General features: G+C 36.7%; 1 protein-coding gene across 2 annotated transcripts in view; it reads left to right on the top strand.

Annotated features, from left to right (window-relative positions):
* Positions 1-2,144: 2,144 nt before the first annotated feature.
* Positions 2,145-24,686, top strand: part of LOC145276731 (histone-lysine N-methyltransferase SMYD3-like) — a 69,739-nt gene continuing 47,197 nt past the window's right edge. Inside the window, exons 1-2 of one of the 2 annotated variants that reach the window (XM_080127954.1) lie at positions 2,145-2,350; positions 22,873-22,936. In XM_080127954.1, coding sequence (XP_079984080.1) covers positions 2,250-2,350; positions 22,873-22,936 — 165 coding nt within the window. In that variant the 5' untranslated portion in view covers positions 2,145-2,249. The remainder of the gene's footprint in view (positions 2,351-22,872; positions 22,937-24,686) is intronic. The other variant, XM_080127955.1, reaches the window with a different exon arrangement.

The following is a 24,686-nucleotide window of genomic DNA, read 5'->3' as shown; positions in this document are numbered from 1 at the left end:
AGGGGTGGGACTTAGCTGCTTGTTGAGTTTGTCGAGGGGATTTACGTAGAGGGGGAACAAGGGCTTGTAATTCGTTGGAGCACCGTCCATTAAAATACTTATAAAACGATGGCTTGTAATTCGTCGGAGTACCTCCCATTAAAATACTTGTAAAACAATGGGTCAGCGGTTGAAGCCTAGGTGATAGTGCGAGACCTATTAGGTTGGCGACTCTCTTTTGAACCCTGTCCAAGAATGAGAGACTAGTAGCAGATGCACCAGCCCAAATGTGGCAACAATACTCCATACATGGGCGAATGGTGATCTTGTAGAGGTACGGGACTATCTCATCCGTAAGTAAAGAAAAACTCGCCGAATATATATCACGTTAAAGTATATTGGGTGGGTTCCTAACAGTATTTTGTATAATTTTTTAGTTTTAACTCATTTTCCAAACTTCACGCATTTAAGGGTCAGCTCACCGCCATTTCTCTTGTTCGCATCTATCGACAAACGCTGTATGATTTTCGAACCGATTAAACGTTTTAAAGTGAATAAAATCACTAAAAAATTTTCCAGATAGGTGCCTTTGATGAAATTTGTTGGTTGGTTGTTTTGTTTTACGGCATATCAACCTTTTTCAGGTTATTTAATGCCGAATCTGGTGATTTTGAAGAACGATTTTTTAATATAGTATATTCGTTTTTTAAGTCGTATTCTATTTAACCCATAGCTGGGACCCTAACAGGTGCTACCACTCCGGGTCAGAGTGGACCTGGGAGCAATGGCAATTAAAGGGTGGCTCCACACTCCCTAAGGCCTGCAAGCTGGGGCCCTCACCATCGGATATAGTTTAAGGTCATATCCAGGACCGTGATAACATTTGTTATATATATTTTTTTTTAATTTTGACCACCTTTTCGTAGTCTGTGGATTGTGATACAAGCCTGCATTCCTACTCGAAATTTTAAAATTATTGTCTTTTGGAGGGTTTTTTTTGGGGGGGGGTCGCCACGTAATTATCTAAAAATGTAGAATCCCATATTTGGGAAGTGATTTAGCTAAAGGTGTTAATATATTTGCAATTATTATTAGTAGTAGTAGTAGTAGTAGTAGTAGTAGTAGTAGTAGTAGTAGTAGTAGTAGTAGTAACAGTAGTAGTAGTAGTAGTATCTGTAATTTGTTTTTCTTTTACAGTAACTCAAATCAATCTTATAATAGACCAAATGCGTATAATTGTGAGAAAAAATGAATACTTTTAAAGAGGGAAGGTACAGAATAGTTAACAGAAATCCTTCCTAATGTAAATTATGCTTTTCTAAATAGTACTTTATTACATAAAAACTCATTCTTGACATGGGACGGACGGTCTTAACTATTTCGTTCTTACGCCGTTTTCTTTCGCATACCAATCGTCGGTTCTTTTTAACCGTTTATGAAAATGTCAAATAACATTAGCACCAAATGTAAATGAGGTTTATTAAAAAATCTTGTCTCATAATTTCTAATCAATTACAATAAAAACATTTGAGATATTTAAGATTTACTCCAAAGTGTACGTTTTACGTTTTGCAAAATATATGCGGACATTACACCTAGGCTTGTAGAGTCATTTCAACATTTTTAAAAGGCATCAAATCCCTGATTTAATGTTTAGAAGTTTTAAAAGAATCGGAATCAGTACTTGTATCGGAATCGGGAATTTAGAACAGAATCGGTAAAAATTTTGCATTCGTTCTATCACTATTATATATATATATATATATATATATATATATATATATATATGTGTGTGTATATACATATATATATACATATAGTCATCCACATACAGTACTACTGTTTCGCTGTATCACAGCTCATCAGTGCGGCTAGACTAGCAACTACCTCGAGCCAGGATTAAACCGACAGTTAGCGGTGCTCACCGTCATGCTATTCGTCTGCTTCTAAAGACGGGCAGACAAAGAAAGCTTTTTTGGGTGACGGATCATGATGAGTAATGACTGATGAGATGGTCGATCAAATGGGAAAATCGATAGAATATTTCACTGTCTCTCCTTTAATGAAGCACAGTTCGGATTGAATAAATCTCGTCGTGTCCGCTTTTTAATCTGTAAGCTTGTGTTGGTGAAACTGGATACAACAACACTAAACAAAACAAACAAAAAAAAAGAAGCAAAAAAGTCATAATGAGGTAGTTATCGTGACGTGTATTGAATTGTCGCCATGTTTGTATTCGTGCTGAGCACCATCCGGCAACACATCTTCCCATGGCACGAAAACCGGGCGACGAAATCCTACGCTGTCTCCCTTACGCGCACGTCTTAACAAAAACGCAAATTCGTAAGAGATGTCACTTCTGTTTCGCCAGGTAAGTCCTTATGCACCAAAGAAATTTACGTTAACTTTTCTGGACGGGGGCGGTCTCGTAGGCGGAGTTTGGTTGAGATCGTTGATCTGCGGGGTTGAAAAGTCGCGGAAACTACTTAGCACCTCAGTTATTAGTTAAGTTATATAATTTTAGCTTAAGTAAAAACTGCTGCTTTTCTTTAGTTTACGAACACAAATTAACAATGATCTCTATCTGTACTATTATATAAAAAGAACTGTGTGTGTCTGTAAGTTTGTTCTCTACGGACACCAAAACAGCTGGGCAGATTTTTAAAAAATTCACAAATATGTACTTTATATGTCTGGCAGTGTTCTTAAGAAGGTTTTTTTTATCGGAATGTCTTCGATAAATATCGATATTTTTTTTAATCTAATGAACAAGAGAACAGCCGATTTTGACTAAAGTTAACGCCTAAAACAGCCTAACATCACAAGTATATTTGAGAAGTTTTATTACTGTAAAAGCAGAAAGGCACGGCATATAAAATAAACAGTACCTTCTTTGATATGACAGAGGCGCGTTGAAAATAAACGTTTTTGGTTCGAGCACAATTGAACGATGATACTCGGCTTCTGCATTTTAAATTTTTATTCGAACTATTATATAAAATAATTTTATAAAATCAGCAGTAGGTTCTCTACAGTGCAATGTAAATTATAATGTATTATGGACTAAGTCCCTATTGGGAGACATGTGAAACTTCCTCCCGCTGCATCACGGTTGGCCCTCCAACAAGAGCGGGCAATTAATCGATTTGAAAAACGGATGACTTCATCGATTTCGATGATAGTAAAATATTAAAGGGTGAAATATTCGTTGATCACCATTCAATCCCGGGCAAAGTCGAGTTTGACTGCTAGTACTTGATATTTACCTATAAATTTTAATTCTCGTTCGAAATTTTATTCTGTGTGCCAATTTAAATCTTTTAATTTACATTCGAACGTCGAAGGATATAAATTAACCACCGTTTCTGAAAATTATTCCCAAATTACCTAAATTAATAAATACGAAAGTTGGGACTGGCAATAAAAACAATTCACTTTCAAGCAATAGACGCACTATGTTTGATTATAAGTTGCTTGTATCAATCGCAACGTTAACTAATTTGCATATTACGTTTGAAAAAGGACATTTAATTAATTTACTATTATTTGTTATAGTTTTTTTTTAATTCAGTTACTTTTTTATTTGCATACAAAAAATAGTTCTGTTTTGCAATATTGTCTTATTTCCTCGACAAACAAACTTAGCACAAAAGCGCCATTCGAAAACTCATTTGAACACAATGGAAAAAAAAAAGAAAAACGAGAAGAAAAATAAAGTTGTCTACTGATTATTATAAATACTTCTTATTCAACTTTGTTAATCTGTAAGCAATTGTGTCGATCTATTTTCGTGTATAAGTATCCGAACACACACACGCACACACACGCACACACACACACACGCACACACATACACACACACACGCGCGCGCACACACACACACGCGCGCACACACGCACACACACACACACACACCTAAAGTACATTAATTTGCTATTCATTTAATCTATCTGTCACTAATTAATCTTTGCTTAAGGATTTAAAATTTAAACTAATCTTCTCGTTTTTATTTCCACCACGCCCAACAACATGCACTCATCTTCGCTCGCCTATACTCTCTCTCTCTCTCTCTCTCTCTCTCTCTCTCTCTCTCTCTCTCTCTCTCTCTCTCTCTCTCTCTCTCTATCTATCTATCTATCTATCTATCTTTATTTGTTTCTTTCTCTTCCTCCATCTTCCCTCCCTCCCTCTCTTTATCTATGTATCTCTCCCTTCCCTTCCTTTTCCTTTTTCTTACTCTCTCTCTTTCACACACACACACACACACACACACACACACACACACACACACATATATATATATATATATATATATATATATATATATATATATATATATATATATATATATATATATACTATCAGGGAGACCGAACGTTTCCGGGATTGAATGATAATCAACAAATGTTTCACTCTCCCATATTTTTATTGTCATCGAAATCAATCAAATTTATTACTTGCCTGCTAAAGTTGGAAACTCATCGCGGTACACTAGAAGGAAGCTTCACATGCCCCTCCGCAGTGACTTACTTTACCATACATTGGAGTTTACATTGCATTGTAGGGATCCTACGGTTGATTTTATGAGATTTTATTTTGTATATAACGGCTTAAATTTAAGTTCAAAATGCAAAAGTCAAGTATTATCATTATCATTATTATTAACATTAATTTCGAGCGCGCCCCTGTCATATCAAAGCACCTGCTGTTGATTTATAGGAGGGGCCTTTCTGCTTGTGCGGTGATAAAACTTCAAAATGCATTTGTGATGTTAGACTGTACTCTAGTCAAAATCGCCTATTCCTTCTTTAATCAAATTTTTCGATGATCGATTTGCGATACTTATCGAAGACATTCCGGTACAAAACCTATCCAAGAACATTGCCAAGAACACAAAGTACATTTGTGTGAAATCTTTTTAAAAAATGGCTCAGACGTTTAACACTCCATAAAACTCTCTCTCTCTCTCTCTCTCTCTCTCTCTCTCTCTCTCTCTCTCTCTCACACACACACACACACACACACACACACACACACCCACACATAGTTCCTTTAATATAATAGTGTAGATTACACGCGCAAACACACAACTGTATCACCCTTAATTTATTTCGTATTCTATGCGTACTTATACAACACATACATACACTTATATCACCCTTAATTTCTTCCGCATCCCAAGATGAAAATTCACATCAATAATAAATACTATCATTGTTACGTCCACGGGTTAATATCAGAGTGAAGACGACACGGAGTTAGGATGTAATAGCAGCTTTAATGAGCGCCATGTTTTTTCATACAGCCAGTCTTCCTCCTTTTTCGGAGAGTTCATAGAAAGGGCATGTGGGGGCAGTGGTGAGGGTTTAGCTATACGCAACATCTCCGCCCGTTGGGGAGGGTGTTTATTTATTTTGTTTTCCTCTAAGGGGCAAAGGGATAGGGACAGGGTTTTAAATGGCCACACGGGGGAGGGTGAATTGTTTATTCGTTGTAGCATGCAGGTTTTCGAATAATGCGTCCTGAGCGTGTGGTCACTTGTTGGCTGTCATTCCTTACACAAACGTTTTCGTCAGTCGGCTCATTTTCCTGTGCAATCCTTTCTCTTTGTGATATGGGATTGTCAGGCTGTATTTGAGACTGAGGGTGATCATCAGCTGTGTGTGTTGTTTGATGGTGTCCTAGGAAGGAATGTTTTGACTCAGGCGTTTTGCGCAGGAATCGCCTGTTTCGGCGGTATCGTTGTCCGTCTCTTGCTTCCACTTCATAGGACCTACCAGTCATTCGTTTTCGGACCTTTGCTTCCCTCCACTCTCTTGTGTAGGGACTGGGTGGCTGGACTCGAACATTATCACCCACGTTGAGGCCTTTTAGCTCTTTACCCGTCTTATGGTGCCTAATCCTCCTTTCCTATTTCCTCCATGCTTCATCAGTTGAATGTGGGTAAAGTGGCTTGAGCTTTAACTCGACAGTTGGTACTGTTGATCTTGTCCTTCTACCAAAGAGTCTTTGTGCTGGGCTGGTACTTAGTCCTTCAGTTGGTGCGTTGCGTATGTTCAACAGTTCCAGGAATGGATCTTCTCCTGACGCTTTGCATTTTCGGAAGAGGTGTTTGGTGATTTTTACTGCTGCTTCGGCAGCACCATTTGCTTGGGTGTTGCCTGGCGATATTGTATCGTGTATGAATAGCCATTTACTTGCAAACCTTCGGAATGCATAAGACGAAAATTGAGAACCATTGTCGGATGTCAGCACCTCTGGAATTCCATGGCGTGCAAAATGCGCTTTCATGCATTCAATCATGACTTCTGATGTGGGCGTATCCAGTTTGTCAATTTCAAAGAAATTGCTATGTCTGTCTACTGTGATCAGATAGTTGTTCCCTCCCCATGATAGAAGGTTTGCTGCTACTTGTTGCCAAGGTCTTTCCGGCACTGGTGCTATGATCTGTGCTTCTGCTGGCTGGCGGTCTGCATAGGTTGCACAGGTGCCACAGGCTTCGATGTATTGTCTAATCTCTTTAGACATTCCTGGCCAAAATATGAGATCTCTCGCTCGTCGCAGACATGTATTTATGCCGAGGTGGCCGGCATGTGCTTTTTGTTTCATTTCACTCCGCATAGCACGTGGTATGATATTCTTTGTCCTCGCAGTACTAGCCCATCTTGTACCGCGAGTTCATCTCTGTAATAAAAAAACAGTTTGACAGAGTTGGGTAAACTTTCCTTATTATGCGACCACCCCTTAACGATTACTTCTGCCAGTGCTCTCATTTTGAAGTCCTCAACTGTCTTATGGCGAATCTCTGCGAGCCTGTGGTCTTGTATCGGCTGCATTGTCAGATTATTCACTGACATTATTTCTTCCAACTCTGGCTTGCTTGTTGGTGCTCGCGACAGCGTATCTGCTAATGAGATATCTTTCCCTGGTTTATAACGTAGTGTGTAGTTGTATTGCTGCGCCCGTAGCAGGAAGTTCTGCAGCCATTTTGGTGCCTTCGATAAGGGCTTTTTGCTGATTGAGACAAGCGGCTTGTGGTCAGTCAAAACTACTACTTCTCTTCCATGTGTGTAATGGTGAAATTTCTCTAGGCCGTATACAACTGCCAGCATCTCCTTCTCAATTTGTGCATATCTTTGTTCGGCATCTGATAGGGATCTACTTGCAAATGCAATTGGTTTGTCCACCTGCATTAGCGCTGCTCCTAACCCGTACTCACATGCATCATTCTCGAGAATCAGCTCCTTGTGGGGGTCGTAGTATGTAAGAACGGGTGAGTTCACAATTGCTTCTTTGACAGTGTCGAAAGCTGCTTGTTGGGAATCTGACCATGACCACGGAACATCTTTTTTAGTCAGATTCTAGAGGGGTTTTGTGACTGTTGCCAGATTGGGAATAAACTTCCCTATGTAGTTCGCCTAGGAATCTGTGGAAAGTCCAAATGCTTCCTGGTGCTGGCATGTCAGTGATAGCCCTTACTTTTTCTGGGTCGACTCCAATGCCGTCTTTAGTGATGCGATGCCCCATGAAAGTGATCGCGTCTAGTCCGGTCTCCAGTTTTTCTGGGTTGAGTTTAACTCCTATTGTTTGGCATTTCTGGAGTAGCTTGTGGAGACGTCTGTCATGTTCTTCTTGATCTTTCCCATAGATTACTAAGTCATCTGCAATGATAACAACTCCATGCATGCACTGGAATTGTTCATTCAGCTTTCTTTGGAATATCTCGGCTGAAGAGTTCAGGCCAAATGGTAACCGACGCAAACAATATCGGCCAAAACATGTCTGAAAGGTGGTCAAGTCACTGGATGCATCATCGAACTCAACGTGCCAATATCCTGATGAGAGGTCCACTTTTGTGAATACTTTTGCATCTCTCATGTCATGAAGGACGTCCTCGAGAATTGGTATGGTGTAGTGCTCTCGCATGAGTGCTTTGTTGAGCTCATGAGGATCCAAGCATATTCTCATTGTCCCGTTTTTTTCTTGTTATGACAAGTTGGCTAACCCATGGAGTGGGTTTATCTACTGGTCTGACCACTCCTAATGTGGTCAGTCTACTTAACTCCTTCTTCAGTTCAGAGAGTATAGCTATAGGGACTCTCCGATTTGGCATTATAGTTGGTATTGCATCTGGCTTGAGCTGGAGAGTGCAAACGCCCGTCAGCTTACCCAGTTGATCATCGAATACTTCCTTGTAGCTTTCCTCTATGTTGACTGCTGCGACATGGAGGAAGTTCTTACTCTTTATTTCCACAAGGCCCATTTGTACGCTTGCCCGCAGGCCAAGCAGTGGCTGGCAATCATCTCCATCCCTAAACACTACAAATTTCACTGAGTAGGTTTGCTGCGTTTTGGGGTTTTTTTTTTTTTTTATCTTTCTTTGGCATACACCAAGTGGCTTCATCAAAGACCCATTTCACATTGACAAAACCCCTTTGTATGGTTGCATCCTTTTTGCAAACCTTTCAGGGATAGTATTAATGGATGCCTCTGTGTCAATCTGGAAAATAATTTCTTTCTTGTTCAAAAGCATAAGGCACTTGGCATCTTTTGCCTGTTTTGTTTTCTGGTGTTTTATCGCATTTACCCAGTGGGTGTATTCTTCATCCTCTTCTGTTGAGGATGTATCAAGTTGGTTTACCCGTGGTGGGGGTGCAATACGTTTCTTGCTTCCATACATCCGTGTGCTCTGTCTCTGTTTTCGCGTCCTTCTGTCTTTGTTGGGACATTTGGATTCGAAATGTCCTTTCTCATTACATGCATGGCATAATTTGCCATGGGCTGGGCATCTTTTGCGCTTTGGCACGTGTGCGTAGCCGCAGAATTAGCATTCTCTTTTGGAGACGGGTTCCTTTCTTTGACTGGTTTCATATACTCTCATTACCTGGGCTGTATCCAGTCCCATTCCTTGGCTGTGGGTTGAGGCCATTTCAGCCGCTCTGCATATGTCAACACTCTTCTGTAGAGTCAGGTGCTGCATCTTCAGTAGCTCCTGCTTGGTTAATTGGTCACGTACACCTTCTACAATTTGGTCCCGCAGAAGTGAGTCACTGCATCGGGTACAGAAATTGCAAATCTTCGACAGTACCCTTAAATCATTGTAGAACTTGTCGAAAGCCTCTCCCTCACCCTGTTTCCTCTGACGGAACGCAAATCTCTATGTTTCGTTGAGAATTCCGACGGAATACTCCTCCAGAGCTTGTAGTATGTCATCTACAGTGCGCTCAGTCTCCGGGTGTCGAACTGCATGCCCTGGTATATTTTCATGGCGTCATCGTCCAAACAGTTCTCCAGAAGGGCAACCTGAATTTCTCGTGGTTTATGGTCCAGACGTGTCAATAACGAGTAGTTGGACCATCGTTTATGGAATATTTTCCACGAGTCTGCCTTATCCCCACTAAATACGAGTCGCTCTGGTGGCCTTATGTGTAAGCCGGACATATCGTTAGTCAATGACACGGTATCATTTGCAGCAGTCATATTCTCTTCGGTGGACATTAAACGTTAATTAATGCAAAGAGGCAGGAAAAAAAAAGTTTTGGCAAGAATCACTTGCGACAGCAACTCGATATCAATAATAACGATCATAAAAATGACAGACTGCCGGGACCACGAGGCGTCATTACTGGAGCGACCGACTAATAAAAGAAAAACATAGTAGAAGTTAAAACCAAAAGTAATACTGCTTACACGTTTTTTGATGATTTGTCGGTCTCCTTGGATGTCATTAATTCCATAAACACCGCTGCCACCATGTTACGTCCACGGGTTAATATCAGAGTGAAGACGACACGGAGTTAGGTAGTAATAGCAGATTTATTGAGCGCCATGTCTTTTCATACAGCCAGTCTTCCTCCTTTTTCGGAGAGTTCATAGAAAGGGCAGGTGGGGGCAGTGGTGGGGGTTTAGCTATACGCAACAATCATGGACTTAATCCAAATAAAAAACGTTCAGTAAAAAAATCTTAATATTTACAAATATTAAGAAAATATCAAGTCAAGGTTGATACCTAATTGTAAAAGTAATTGTACGCAGTATTTATTGTGTCTGAGAAAACTGATTTAATTTATTAAAGTGAGAAAGTAGATAGTTGAAGCTGTTTGCCTTATAAATCGTCTGTGTAGTAGCTTCTCTTCTTAGTTTTATTTTCTTGCCTTTATGTTATCTCAGTTTCGCTGACGCTGCTCTTCGAATGGTTTATAAGGCTTTGCTTTTGACGGCAGTAATCAGCCCCCATATTTTGAATGACTTGATTTCTAGGCAACTATAATTTAGCTAAGAACAAAGTGTAGTATCTGTTCTGATACTACACTTCACCTTTTCTGAACTCCTTCTAGACTGCGGCAAATTTTTGTTATTTCTATCCAGAGTGCTTTTTTGTGAGGAGCTCGATTTTCCCCAAATAAAAAACCGACCTTGTGTCTAACTCTGTCCTCGTGCGGAGGAAAGGAAATAGGAACTATAATACTTACTCGTCCTTTTCTCCCCCTTCTTTTCTTTTTTATAGAAAAGTGCGGTGAGTTTTGAATGCTTTTCTGGGTTCTTTCATTCAAGTACATGAGCTTTGCATTTATTAGTTTATGAAGGGTGTATAATAGCTTACTAAGTATATTTTCTAAGTGCGTATTTCATTAATTGATTAATTTACTCACTAGAAGTTTTCACATAAATCATTATCAGTGGTATCCCATTAACAGTAACCAGTGCTGCTTTCCTGGAATCTGAGTGCCAACAGGTCTCTTCAGATTTCCAGTATTCTTTACCTCTCTCATTAATCTTTGCAATTGAATTTGCATTATCGCAACAGCCGTTCTCCATTCATTCCTCGTTGGCAACAAGCATAGGTTTTCACTCGAATTTGGATGGCAATAAGTCTCCGTGAGGTCCAAGTAGCATTTTCACTCATCCAGTAGATGCCTGATTAGTACTCTCCTCCTTAGTCCTTCTATCTTTTTTGACCAAAACTATTTTGTGTAGTATCAGCCGAGATTGGTGTCTTGGGGGGTCAGTTTATAAGATTATTATTATTATTATTATTATTATTATTATTATTATTATTATTATTATTATTATTGGCTCACAAGGAACTTTCACCCAGGTCATCAAAGATCTCATTGAATACAGCCTGTGGTGTTCCCTGGAAGCTGAGTGACAACAAGTCTCCCCAGATTTTCCAGTACTCTCCATCTCTTTCGGTAACATTTGCGAATAAGTTTGCACTATCGCAACAGCTGCTTGCCATTGATTTCTCGTTGGCAGCGGCCATTGGTTTTTACTGGAATTTGAGTGGCACTAAGTCTCCCCAAGGTCCCAGTTCTCTTCGCACTTATATGGTGGAGCACTGGTTAGTGGTCACTCGGTCTTTCTTTCCTTCATAACTACTTGGCTATTCGGTCTCACTCTTTTTTTTGGGGGGCAGTGATGTGGTAATGGGGGATGGGGTATTATTATTATTATTATTATTATTATTATTATTATTATTATTATTATTATTATTCGCTTTTCCAGTATTCTTTCCATACAAATTAAAAACTATTTATGATGTGCGTACAAGTAGGAAAAGAAAATATCGTACACCAAAAATCACGTAAATTGTTCAATCAGTTTTATTTTTATAAAGAAAATTATTTGGAAACGAGTTTGAGTTTTTCAATGCCTCCCACTCCCCATGTTAAAAACGGCTTTCTAAAATCTCGATTTCTAATTATCTCCTTCATTCTGATTCCAAGACGGCGTCGTGAGATCGTCGTTTGTAGTTCAGCCATAAAATTTGATTTTCATTTTTAAAAAATAAAACTACTCGATCAATCTACATAAGTTTTGGTGTGCGATATTTATTTTCAGCCACGGTTACGTACATCATACAGATTTTTCTTTATTTTTGTCTTTTCATGAAGTAAACTCTGGATAAACACATATTACTAATATATTCACTCGCTGGAAGTTCTTAGACAGGCCATCACCAGCAATCGCTCACTGGCAATAACTTGTGGTGTTTCCTGGAGTCTGAGTGGCAACAAGTCTCCCGGGATTTCTAGTGCTCTCCAACTATCCCGATAACCAGCGCAGGTGATATCACATTATCTAAATAGCCGCAAAATATTGATTTCTAGCTAGCATCGCCCGTTGGTATTCCTTGGGGTTTGGACGGCAAAAAGCTTCCCCAAGGCCTTAGTTTTCTTCACACTCTTCAAGTCGAGGTTTGATTACTGTTCTTCTCCCTCGGTCCTTCACATCTCTTTCGTGTGGCACCATACAATATAGAGGCTACCATTTTTAGGGGGTTAGTACTTTGCGGTTTCCGTTTTCTTGGTTCTCTGTGACCAGTATTTTTTCTTATTGCAACATCCAACCGCGGTTTATGAAGATTGGTTTCCGTGTGTAAGGATTTTCCTTGGGATTTCATCCGTTTTTATTATTGTTATTCGTTGTATTTTCCCGGCCTTCTCTCTGATTCCAAATTATTATTATTATTATTATTATTATTATTATTATTATTATTATTATTATTATTATTATTATTATTATTATTATCATTGGAAAAGAAATTGTCTTGTCAAGCTGTTTAAACGACTTATGGTGCTTTTCATTATGGTTCCAAGCGTTCCAACTACAATGGGAATCCCCTTAATTTCCGTACATTTCTATAGTCGAATTCCCATTTCAAATCTTGGAAGTTTTTCATGTTTTTTTTTTTTCATGTTCTTTCTCTTGTACTCTGATATTGAAGTGGCAGGTTATGTCTTTTTAATTTTTGTTTAAAAAAAATGTGTCAGGTTTGCAATGTTCAAGGACCTTATCAGTTTGCATGCGCCTGTCCCAAAGAATTTTGACATTGTCGTTTTCCTGTGCCAATTCTGGTTTGGCTCATACATACCACACCTCATTGTGGTTTAATTCATAAAATCTGCATGTATTCCAATTGAGGACCTGAATGACTTTGTTGTGCCTCCATTGTTTATATTGATGTTGAAACTCATTTGCATTCTAGTCAAGTATACCACTGATATACTTGACTAGAATGTAAATGAATCAAAACGTTTAGACACAAAAGCACGTAGATGCTTAGAAATGAGATGTAGATCGAGTGTATCCACCTAGAAATAAAGATGACCGAGACTTATTTAGTATTAAAAATGTAGTAAATATAGACAAACAGAGTGTAACTAGATATATTTCTGAAAATAATTTGGAAAGAAACTACGGTATATTCTTTAATAATACTAAATTTAGAGACAAGGAGAACGTAAAATTGTTGGTCAGTAATGATCTTAAAATATCTACTGAGAACACTTTTAATGCCAGTCCAGGGACAAGCCACTCGCACTAAGTCCATCAAACACTAGATCAAACAAAACTGCAGAATCACCGCCTTATGCTAGCTCAACCTCAATATAAAAAATGGAGACACAACAAAGTCGCCCAGGTCCTCCATTGGAATATATGCACATTTTATGAATTAGACCACAATGAGGTGTGCTATGCATAAGCCAAAAAACTGCAAACGAATATCTAACTTTGTCATGGGCTCGGTAGCTCGGTTTCCACATAACTGAGAGACAAGTGATTGGTCTAAAGATTTTCATTTCACCCACTTTGTCTAATATTTTATGATCAAGTCTGTAGAGCCTTTTGACAGACACTTGGAGAAGCTACTTGTCATGAAACAGTCATTTAGCATTGTTGCAAGAAGCTGGAAGACTTTTAAAATTATTATCCATCGACTCCATTAGGCACTTTTCAATCTGAAAACTTTTTAATCTTCACCTTAAGTATCTCAAGAGTGACTGTTATGTTCATTTGTCTCTCTATTCTAGAGGACACCTCCTTTTTTCAATATTTTTTATATTCATTCTGCATCATCTTGGTGTTTTACTCCCTTTTGCCAGATATCTTTCCAGAATACACAAGATTAGTCAGCATCAAGTATAACATCTTTCCATCTTTCAGTCTCTTCTAATTGATTAAAAAGAAATTTCTGGTTATTCTCGAACAGTCCGTTCTGCCAGTACTGCTCAATTCTGTCACTGTAGCGTTTAACATTGTAACGTTTAACAATGTAGCGTTTAACACTGTAGCGTTTAACACTGTAATGTTTAACATTGTAACGTTGAACATTGTAACGTGAAATTTTGACAGTTTTATCATGTGATATCCTGTTTTAGTTCTTCAGTTATATACGTAAAATCTATTTGGCGTCAAATTTATGGATTAGTTTGTTTTTGTTTTTTTTTTTTATCGACAATCTGACTTTTGAGTTTGCTATTTCCAGCAACTTATACTTTGCTTAAATCCTTTCTAAGTTTTTTTATTATTTAAACGTTTCCGCCATCAGAATTCCTTCTTTACTTTTTTCCATCTTTTTTATTCCGAGCAGCTTCGGCACAGTATTTACAGCAGCTTTAATAAACTTTATTACGTTGTACTAAATTAATTTCTAGTAAAAATGGCAAGACTTCATTCACTTTGATATACATATTTAAGTCTTTTCCTATTGACAAATCTCAAGTTCGGTGACTGTTCTAAGCTTCTCGTCTAACAATCTGAAAATATCAATATCTTCTTTTGTCATGCGATGTTCATTAATACGTCTAACGATTGTTTCTGTGGAAAGAGTCTGATTGTCGTAAGTTACAATATTTTCTGTATACAGATTTAGTTATTTCTTCTATCCTCGACACTTTTGTAATTCCATCAAGTTTATTACTGGCCATACTATCTTAGAGAAGCACTCTTCTAATAATATTTCATCACAATTCTATTTAAGGTCTTAGTCCAATTTAGTTTTAGTGTGAGGGTTTTTCTAGATGATGGCCTAAGAAGCCTAGTTTGGGGGGAGGGGGTTACCCTGCTGAACATATGACGTCCTAAGATGAAGTACTGTTGCCACATCTGGCAGGAACTGCTCGGTGCGCCCTATCTTGCCTTGATAGAATTCAAAACCGGCTTCGAAACCTACTAGATGATGCCCTTTTCTTTTCTGTACAGCCTCTTTCCCACAGAAGCGTTCCGAGCCTGTCTCTGCTCTATCGTTATTTTCATGGTAAGTGCTCGTCTGAGTTTCAGTCTAAGGTCCCCTCTTGCCAAACTTTCTCAAAACACTCAACTAGCTACAACCACTATCAACATTTTCCTCCACTCTCTATCTGTGCCTAAATCTAAACGCAGATTCTATGAACAAAGCTTCTTTCCCAGAACTGCCCGCATGTAGAACACTGTTACACTAGCTTGCTTCCCGGTCGATTACAATATGGTAGTCTTCAAGTCCAATGCAAACAAGTTCTTGTCGAGCCATCTCCTTAAATAATCCAAATTCTACCCAATGTACACCATTAACGATTACTACACTACCACCTTACCTTCATTAACCCTTATCCTCGAGTGGCCTTCGGGCCTCGATAAGTGGTGACTCCCTTGTAAAAGAAAAATGGCCTGCAATTAATATTCCGGTCTCATTTACGTCGTTTATAGTTTGATAATTTTGAACATTCATATTGATATAATACAAAGAATAATTTGTGTGTGACACCATGTTATGATATTTCGCGCATAATACAAATGGGTGTTTTGGATAGAAGATTATAGAAGAACGTCAGAACATTTTTTATTAAAGTATGGTCGCCGTCATTGCTGCGCATCATCATCATTATCATCATCATCGTCGTCGTCGTCGTCGTTGTTGTTGTTCTTAAACCTTAAACCTTAAATTTTGAATATCACCAGCAAAGCAGAGAATTAAATGCAAACCAATCCATAATAGGTCGTTTCTATGTATAAAAAAGGTAAAATCGAAAAGGTCAACGCCGAAAAGGTCAAAGTAAAACCATGCATTACTGAGTTGACCGATATTTCAGCTTCTTTAAATGACCAATAAGCTTAAGAAAAGCTTTAATCACACGCCCTTTAGCCTCATCCTACAGTGTGTAGTTTTAGTTGATCAAACATTATCAAAAATGATATAATACGTTTTTTTACATTACCCCCCCCCCCCGAAAAAAAAACAAGTTAAACGTAAAATGAACAGGTTCTAATCACGCCCAGAGTAGTCGTTATTTTTTATAAGACAAATGAAACTAATCAGGGGGTTAGTGACAGCGAAATAATTTTTAAAGTTGTAATTATTAATAATTAATAAATATTTAGAAGCTATTTTATTTATTTACACGCGTCATTTTTTGAGCTTATGGACATCGCTTGTTTTATTTATTTTATTTATTTATTTTTTATTTTATTATTTATTTACTTATTTATTTTTATTCATTTTTTTATTTTTTTATTTATTTATTTATTTTTTTTTTTGCTAGCTTCAAAATATTTCTTTAGTTGAATTCACAAGTAATAGTAAATAGTAAGTATTATTTGACAGTAATCGCAACGTGAACGCTTTTCCATCGATCTGTTAGGAGTTCGATATTATGTTCATAAGTCTTTGTTGAACAACACAAAATTAGGCACAAGGCCAATCAAAAAGTGAGGAGGCGGTCTATGGTCATCCTTGTCACTGTGCCTTTCATTTGTCTATGCTAATCTTAATTAGAGTTCTCAGTCACCATAATATAATAAAATATTAAAAAAATAGACCACGCATTTTTTTTCAGCACGGCCCGTAAACTGCACAAGTGTTCAAATGAACAAACAGCACAGATCCAAATAAAATTATTTATTAATTGACATTTTCAGTTTTAATAAAGAAAAGAAACAGAACATATACTACGCTGTTATTTGCCAAAAGACTAGATAATGTGTACTCATTTAAATCACGTAATTTTCAAAAGCACTGGAGTTATATTTTGGAAAACAAAAGAAAGTGCTATATATATATATATTATTCCTTATTGAAAAAAAAAAAAAAAATTCCAATAAGGAATAATATATATATATATATATATATATATATATATATATATATATACCAATCGGTACGGTAGCAGTGTCAGAAATTTCGTGAAAATAGTGAATAATTCCACCCCATCTTTCCAAGCTTATAACTCCTCGAAAAATGTAATTCAAGCCCTAATTTTTTTTTTCAATTAAAGGAGTAAGGACCAAGGTTTTATTTAAAAAAAAAAAAAAAACAAAACAATGTGTTTTTTTTTTTTAAAAAGGTTTTAAACTTCGGACTTTACAGGTAAATTTCTAAAAAACTGATTTTTTTTTTTGTTTTAAATTTGAATATATTATTTATTGACCTTTTCTCTTCAATTTGTGATATATAAACCTATTAAACATAAATTAATTATTTACTTTTTAATAGACATTTCAAAATGGGGGGGGCGTGAAAATGGGGGGGGCGTAAAAATGGGGGGGCGTGAATTTAAAAAAAACGTTTGTCTAAAATATTATATTCGGTTTATTGGAAAGAACATAAAATTTCACATTGACTCTGAAAATATCGTAAAAATAGAATCAATTTTGATAGATTTTTAAAATTTAAAAATTTAAAAATATTGAGTTTAAAAATTGAAAAATATTGAGTTCGGAAAATTCATTACTGTTTTAAAAAAAAAATAAAAATATTTTTATTACTTTTAAAACAACTGTAATAGTTTATTTTGGAAGTATAATCCATAAAGAAAATAAATAACCCACTTTTAACAGAGAAATTACGAGATTTTTATATTGTATTCGCAGTTTCGTGTTAGGGGTGTCAAAAATTCCTACAAAAATTCTGATACTGCTATCGGTACGGACCCGACTATGGAAGATCAGATAATAAATAAATGTGGATTTATAAGATCAAAGAATCCAACCTTGATCGCCGTGGCGCAGTTGATAGAGACGTTGAATCTCTACGGTTCCAGATGAACATTGTCTGAAGATAGCGGTTTCAATCCCACCCAAAGCGTGCCAGAGGTAATTGGTCAAAAATGTGGTGAGACGACAACAACTACGGATGGCAGTGATGGCTGAGAATGCAGTTAGGAGATTCGAAGTTCCTATCCGTCGCGGTTACCACCTGACGAAGGCCAGAGGAAGTTGGCCGAAACGTTGTGCACCAATAAAAAAGATAAGATGAGACTAATAGTCCGAAATAAAATAAAAATTAAAAGAAAGTGCTCTTTTGTCGCATACACGGTGCCCGGAAAACTCGTACCCGGAAAACGCCTTCATTTTTGCTAGGTAAAAAAACTGGTCCATTATTGAATAAATATCAATTGAAAACACATTTTATAACCGTTCTTGAAGGAGATATTGTGTATAAAGGCGAGTACGCACCCCCATAATATTTTTTAAAATTATTTTTACTTGTTTACTCTTGTTTAAAAAAAACTAAACTTGATCACGGAGTCACTGAGTCACGGAGTCAAAGCACGGAAAACGAAACCATATATTCATTTTTAAAAAATACTTCCGTTTAACACTTCTTGCGTTATTATTAGTGATGGGACGATGCCAAAATTTATTGTTATTATGGAACAAAAAAAAAAAAAGAAAGAAAACACTTGTGTATTATCAAAGAAAGCAAATATTTTATTCAGAAGAATTAATTTAGTTTAAACAATTCTTGTGTTATTACGAAACAAAGAAAGAAAACACGATACTTATGTATTTTTGGTAGCGCGCTGAAATAATAACGTTATTCTTTCGAAAGTTATTCTTAACATGGAGAAGAGAGAATGTTTTGTAACTATTTCGTGCTTCCACCTAAGAATTTAATATAAAAAAAAGATATCGTGAAACTTGAATTTAACCTGAAAAACTATTTAAAAATAGCGCGGTACCAAAAATACATAAGCACTAAAAACACTTCTTGTATTATTTTATAAGAATTTTTTTTGTTGTTTAAAAGTCATTTGGGGAGCACTTCTTCGGTATGCAAACGGCGGCTACTGTTAGTGGGTGATAATTCCAATTTCTTCTTGGTCAAATAACGCGGCAAATAAGTAACAAATAAGTTCTTTTTTCTGAAAAGAAAATAGGAGACTTTACTTTTGGAACGACTCTTGTCCATATGACTATATACATATATGTAGTCATCCAAATACAGACTGTTTCGCTGTACAAGTGCTTTTCAGTTAGGTTGTGTTAACATCTATTCCAACCTGGAAATTTAACATACAACCATATAGTTGATAATGTTTTTTTTTGTTTTTTTTTTTTGTTTTTTTGCTTTTAGTCTTAAGTTGCTTTGGAATTCGTGGGTGATGGTATCATGCTGCACTGCAGGGCCATGTAATTTTTTTTTTTTTTTTTACACAGAGATCACCACTTATCAAGGCCGGAAGCCTCTCAGCAATAAGGGTTATTGCAAGTACATTACGTTAGTGTGGAGATTTGATGAAGTGTTTACTTAAGGGGGCGGTTCATTAGGAATTTGTTAACATTGGACTTGAACACATCCAAGTTGTAGTCCGGTGGGAAGCAGGCAGATGGAACAGAGTTCCACAGGCGTGCAGTTCTAAGAAAAAAGCTTTGTTCATGGAATCCACGTTTTGATTTAGGCACAGATAAAGAGTGGGGAAAATTTTTCACAGTGGATTCGGCTAGACGGGTGTTTTTCGTGAAAGATTGGCGAGGGGGGACCAGAGATTGGAGTTCAGACGAGCACCTGCCATGAAAATTTGAATCATGTATATTTAATATTTAATTAAAAGATTCAAGGAAGGTAGGGAGTTTGTGAGGGATGATGTGAGGTGTGGGAAGAGTAAAGAAGTCAGAACACCATAGTTGATTGGCCAAATAAAGAATTTCATAGATAAGGACCGTCGGAAAACCTTAAAAGCTGACGTTATGAGACAATGAGGAGATGAAAAAGGCTGTGACGAGGGTCATAGACGGGCTTACACATGTGGACTTCCATGGAGCCTTTCAGAAGTTGTTGGAATGGTACAGCAGCCGGAGGAGATTACTTCGAAGGGGACTAGAGTTTCGTGTGTGTACTATCAATAAAAGTGCCCATACGAAAAAATATGGAAACTTATTGACGGCCCCTCGTACATACTTCAGCTTTTTTTTTTAAATAAGTCTATTAAAAAATTAACGAAATTGATCAATTATTTGATTTTTGGCAGAATTTATAAAAATCGCGTTGCTTTCAATGTTTACGTCAAAATATGTAGACATAAGATTGGCTTCCATTTTTCACATTTTTAGCTTTATCGATAATTTTTTTGTAAAATTTACGGTTTTTATGGAGAGTAAAAAAAAGAGATTTTTTATAATATTTCTTTTTAAGAATACAGCAAAAATTACGATGAATCAATTTTATTTTACAAGTGTTTACTATTATTTGTTATGGGGTTGAAAATTCCATCTTTATTATGGTTATACCTGTATAATAACTATTTTATGTATAAAGTAGTATCGTATATTACGTATATATTTTTTCAGTATATTTACTTCAACGGTACCCAGTACACCAGTAGATTTTCCTAGTTCTATGAAAATATACTTATGGCGAATAGGGTAAGTTTATGTTTTGTGTGATTATTATCAGTATAATTGCATCGATTTACATTTTACTGTTGTTGTTGTTGGTTTTGGTGGTGGTGGTGGTGGTGGTGGTGGTGGTGGTGGTGGTGGTGGTGGTGGTTGCGTGTGTGTGTAAAACTAGTGCTTACTCTTGTTACAAATGAATCAGAGTGATTATTTTTATTAACCTCTTTTGCGTATTATCATCAGCCAAAGAATGTTACTCCATTTATTTGAAACGGACTTTGGCGTTTATCATGTTTGAGTGGGTCAAGTGTTTAGCATGTTTGAGTGGGTCAAGTGTTTAGCATGTTTAAGTGGGTTAAATGTTTAGCATGTTTGAGTGGGTCAAATGTTTAGCATGTTTAAGTGGGTCAAATATTTAGCATGTTTAAGTGGGTTAAATGTTTAGCATGTTTGAGTGGGTCAAGTGTTTAGCATGTTTAAGTGGGTCAAATTTTTAGCATGTTTAAGCGGGTTAAATGTTTAGCATGTTTAAGTGGGTTAAATGTTTAGCATGTTTGAGTGGGTCAAGTGTTTAGCATGTTTAAGTGGGTCAAATGTTTAGCATGTTTAAGTGGGTCAAATTTTTAGCATGTTTAAGTGGGTCAAATATTTAGCATGTTTAAGTGGGTTAAATGTTTAGCATGTTTGAGTGGGTCAAGTGTTTAGCATGTTTAAGTGGGTCAAATATTTAGCATGTTTAAGTGGGTTAAATGTTTAGCATGTTTGAGTGGGTCAAATGTTTAGCATGTTTAAGTGGGTCAAATTTTTAGCATGTTTAAGCGGGTTAAATGTTTAGCATGTTTAAGTGGGTTAAATGTTTAGCATGTTTGAGTGGGTCAAGTGTTTAGCATGTTTAAGTGGGTTAAATGTTTAGCATGTTTAAGTGGGTTAAATGTTTAGCATGTTTAAGTGGGTCAAATGTTTAGCATGTTTAAGTGGGTTAAATGTTTAGCATGTTTAAGTGGGTCAAATTTTTAGCATGTTTAAGCGGGTTAAATGTTTAGCATGTTTAAGTGGGTCAAATGTTTAGCATGTTTAAGTGGGTCAAATGTTTAGCATGTCTAAGTTGGTCAAATGAGCAAAAGATGATATAACTCTTACGAACTAAAAAAAACTTTGTCACATTTTTTTATCGTCGTTTTAAATGTATCCTTTAATTATAATTTTATTAAAAAGCGCGTGTCGCTTATCTATTTGTGTATTAACTCATTTATTTAACTGATGTTGTTAACTGGAGTCCTAAATATCTTAGATAGACACAAGACGCTGTATATTTTTATATACATTCTTTATTCACACACAGGCATTTCGTCACGGCAGAACTGGAGTAAATGACGATCTTTGGCTTGTGGTTTCTCTGCATCCATTTTGAAACCGTCGCCTCCTTATGGGGAGACTTGTTTCTTTGGCGTCTCAAAACTCAACTCACTAAAATTAACCCAGCTCATTCAAACCGGAGCCTCCGATACGTCACTTTCGGATCCCATTTGGATACTTTCCAGTGCAACTTGATCGGTCATAAAGTTTGATTCATGTCACAGCATGACCCCTTGACCTCTTCTGCACCCGCACACCCGCTCAACTTACTGTTTTCCACGATTCAATCTTATTGAATTTACCCGGCTAGCTAGCTAGTTAGTTAGTTAGATAGATAGATAGATAGATAGATAGATAGATAGATAACTGAATAAATGCTCGGTGTTTACTTACCAATTTTAGCACAATACAGATTTTTTAGGTATCTTGGGTTTATTTTTGTGGGTTACTTTAAAGTGAAGACTGCCAAAATCATTTTTCAAACCAAGGGACTGGCACATATTGACCTTATTAGAAGAGATATTGTTATTATTTACATCTTTCGGACTTATTTATTTGCGGACTGCTATCCTCGTCTTCATGGTTGCTGTTTCACCACATTTCGGCGAACTCATTCTCTGGCCTTCTTCAGGTGATGAACCGCGATGTAATAGGAATGCTGAGTCTCGTAACTGTATATCCAGTAATTACTGCCTTCCATAGTTGTCGTCTCACCACGTTTTAGCCAACTAAACCTCTGGTCTGCTTTAGGTAGGATTGAAACCGCTATCTTCACTCGAAGAAGGCCAGAGGATGAGTTTGCCGAAACGTGGTGAAACAACAACAACTTAATGAATAAATAACTCGTCTCAAAGGATTCCAACAACAAAAATATAATCTTTCGAACTGTATATTTTGATTTTGGGGCATTTTCTAGGATCTCGGCCCTTGTGTTCTCCAGCCTTCTACTTGTGCTTTTTTATGGGAATTAGAACTGATATTTTTGCTTAACCCAATGGAGTAGGTTGCACTCATTTTGTGACCTATTTCTCTTTTAGATATATTGCATCAGTTAATCTTATTTTTCTTCTTTCACCAAGAATTTAACTCATCACCTGTAAATGAAAGTTCGTCATCTTATAAATATCATCAAATTATTTATTTTCCTATTTTTTCAGATGCGACCAGTTCGAAATTTGCTCCGGGTGTCAAACATACACTTATTGTGACATCAAATGTCAAGTGAGTAACAGTCACGGAACCACACACACACAGAGACACACACAGACACAGACACACGCGTGTGCGCGCGCAAACACGCACACACGCACAAACACACACACACGCGCACACATATATTAAAATTTCTTTAAAAAGTTAAACGATATAAGAGGTTTTATTTCGTTAAAAAGAAATGTATATTTACCTTATGAGAGCATTCTCAAGCGTTCCGTTTTTTGTTTTTTTTTGTTTTGTTTTTTTTTTCTTTTTATAAATCTTTTTTTTTTCTTTTCTTTTCTTTTCTTGGAAATGTAAACATCTATCTTTGGGTAATAAGTCTGCTGGGTGTTAAATGGGCAGTTTTAAGTCTTTTCAATCGCAACACGTGGCTCACGTGACATTGTATTGAAATAAGTTAGAACTTTTTTTAAAAACTATCGGTATATTCATCCAGACACCGCTGCCCTTACAGGAGGTATTTATTGTTTCTCGACACTGAACATAGGTTATGAATGCCTGTATTGGCAATGTTCTTTCTATTGATTCAGACTAACATAGTGATTATGGGAACCGAGTTCTCCACACATACGAACACACAAACACAACCAATGACCTTAAGGCAAACACGATTATCGCCCTTTAAGTCTAGCAATATCATTCTTTGCCACAAGGGGGCGATGCAGCCACCTTCACTTCCGATTTGTATCACTCTCTTCTGTTTGCCCGTTTTCAAGCTAACTACAATTTGGTAGTCTTCAAGTCTAACGTAAACAAATTATTGATGAATCGTCCCCTTGAGTAATCCAATTTACTAAATTTCCACTTCTAACGATTACTCCGATATTATCTCATTGATACACTCAATAACCCTTATCCTCGAGTGGCCTCCAGGTCATAAGAAGTGGTGATTCCTATGTAAAATAAATTCTTTTTTTTAATTCATTCTCTTTTCGCTGGACCTTGCAACAAATGCAAATGAGACAAAAAAACACATACATTCCGTTTTCGGCGACAGTCAAAGTAACGTTCGACCTCTCATGAAGAACTTCGGAGGCCAAAGCGCAAGTAACATAGTTCATATGTATCTAACTATAAACTTTTACAATTTAATTTACCTGTACCTATGATGTAAATGAATTTACTTTGGTCCTAATTATATGTCGGCATATTTCGTGCCTTCGTTTCATGACAAGATGAACATGCGACTTTATTCCTCACTCTCCTACTTAACAATAGAGGATGATTTCGCCAACATCAAAACATCAAAAGGCGACCCCGTCCTTTACAAAAGTGGTAAACCTCGACGTTTGTCTTCATCACCATACAATACACAAAAATAACTATAGATGATCTTTTGTAAAATATAAATAGCTTATTTAAGATAAGTATTCATACTTATTTTTCCCTATAAAGTTCGAAAACACAAAAAAATAAAAATAAAAATATATGTGAATAATTAAGGATTCGATGCATAAATATAGGCATGTAATTTCGAAGAATTAATTGTCATAAATCGACTGACGTATTTTACTATTATATGTGACGTCACCGGAAGCGGAAGTGAATTTTCAAGGTGCTTTTTAAAGACGGTCAACTTTAAATTGATAACTGTGTTTACTTTAATTGCAGATTTGGCGACTATCTGTTATTGTTAGCATAGCTTGGTTTGGCAATTCATCAGGAAGAGACGAATACCCGAGCAGCATCTGCAAATTATGCTAATTCATTTTGAAAATCATTTTGAAACATTTGATGAACGAATAATTTCATG

This window comes from Euprymna scolopes, chromosome 5 (assembly GCF_053919585.1).
Source record: "Euprymna scolopes isolate OS-2025 chromosome 5, ASM5391958v1, whole genome shotgun sequence".
In the NCBI taxonomy this organism is placed as follows: Eukaryota; Metazoa; Mollusca; class Cephalopoda; order Sepiida; family Sepiolidae; genus Euprymna; species Euprymna scolopes.
Note: the sequence above shows the minus strand (reverse complement) of the source record. Positions and strands in the feature narration are given on the sequence as shown.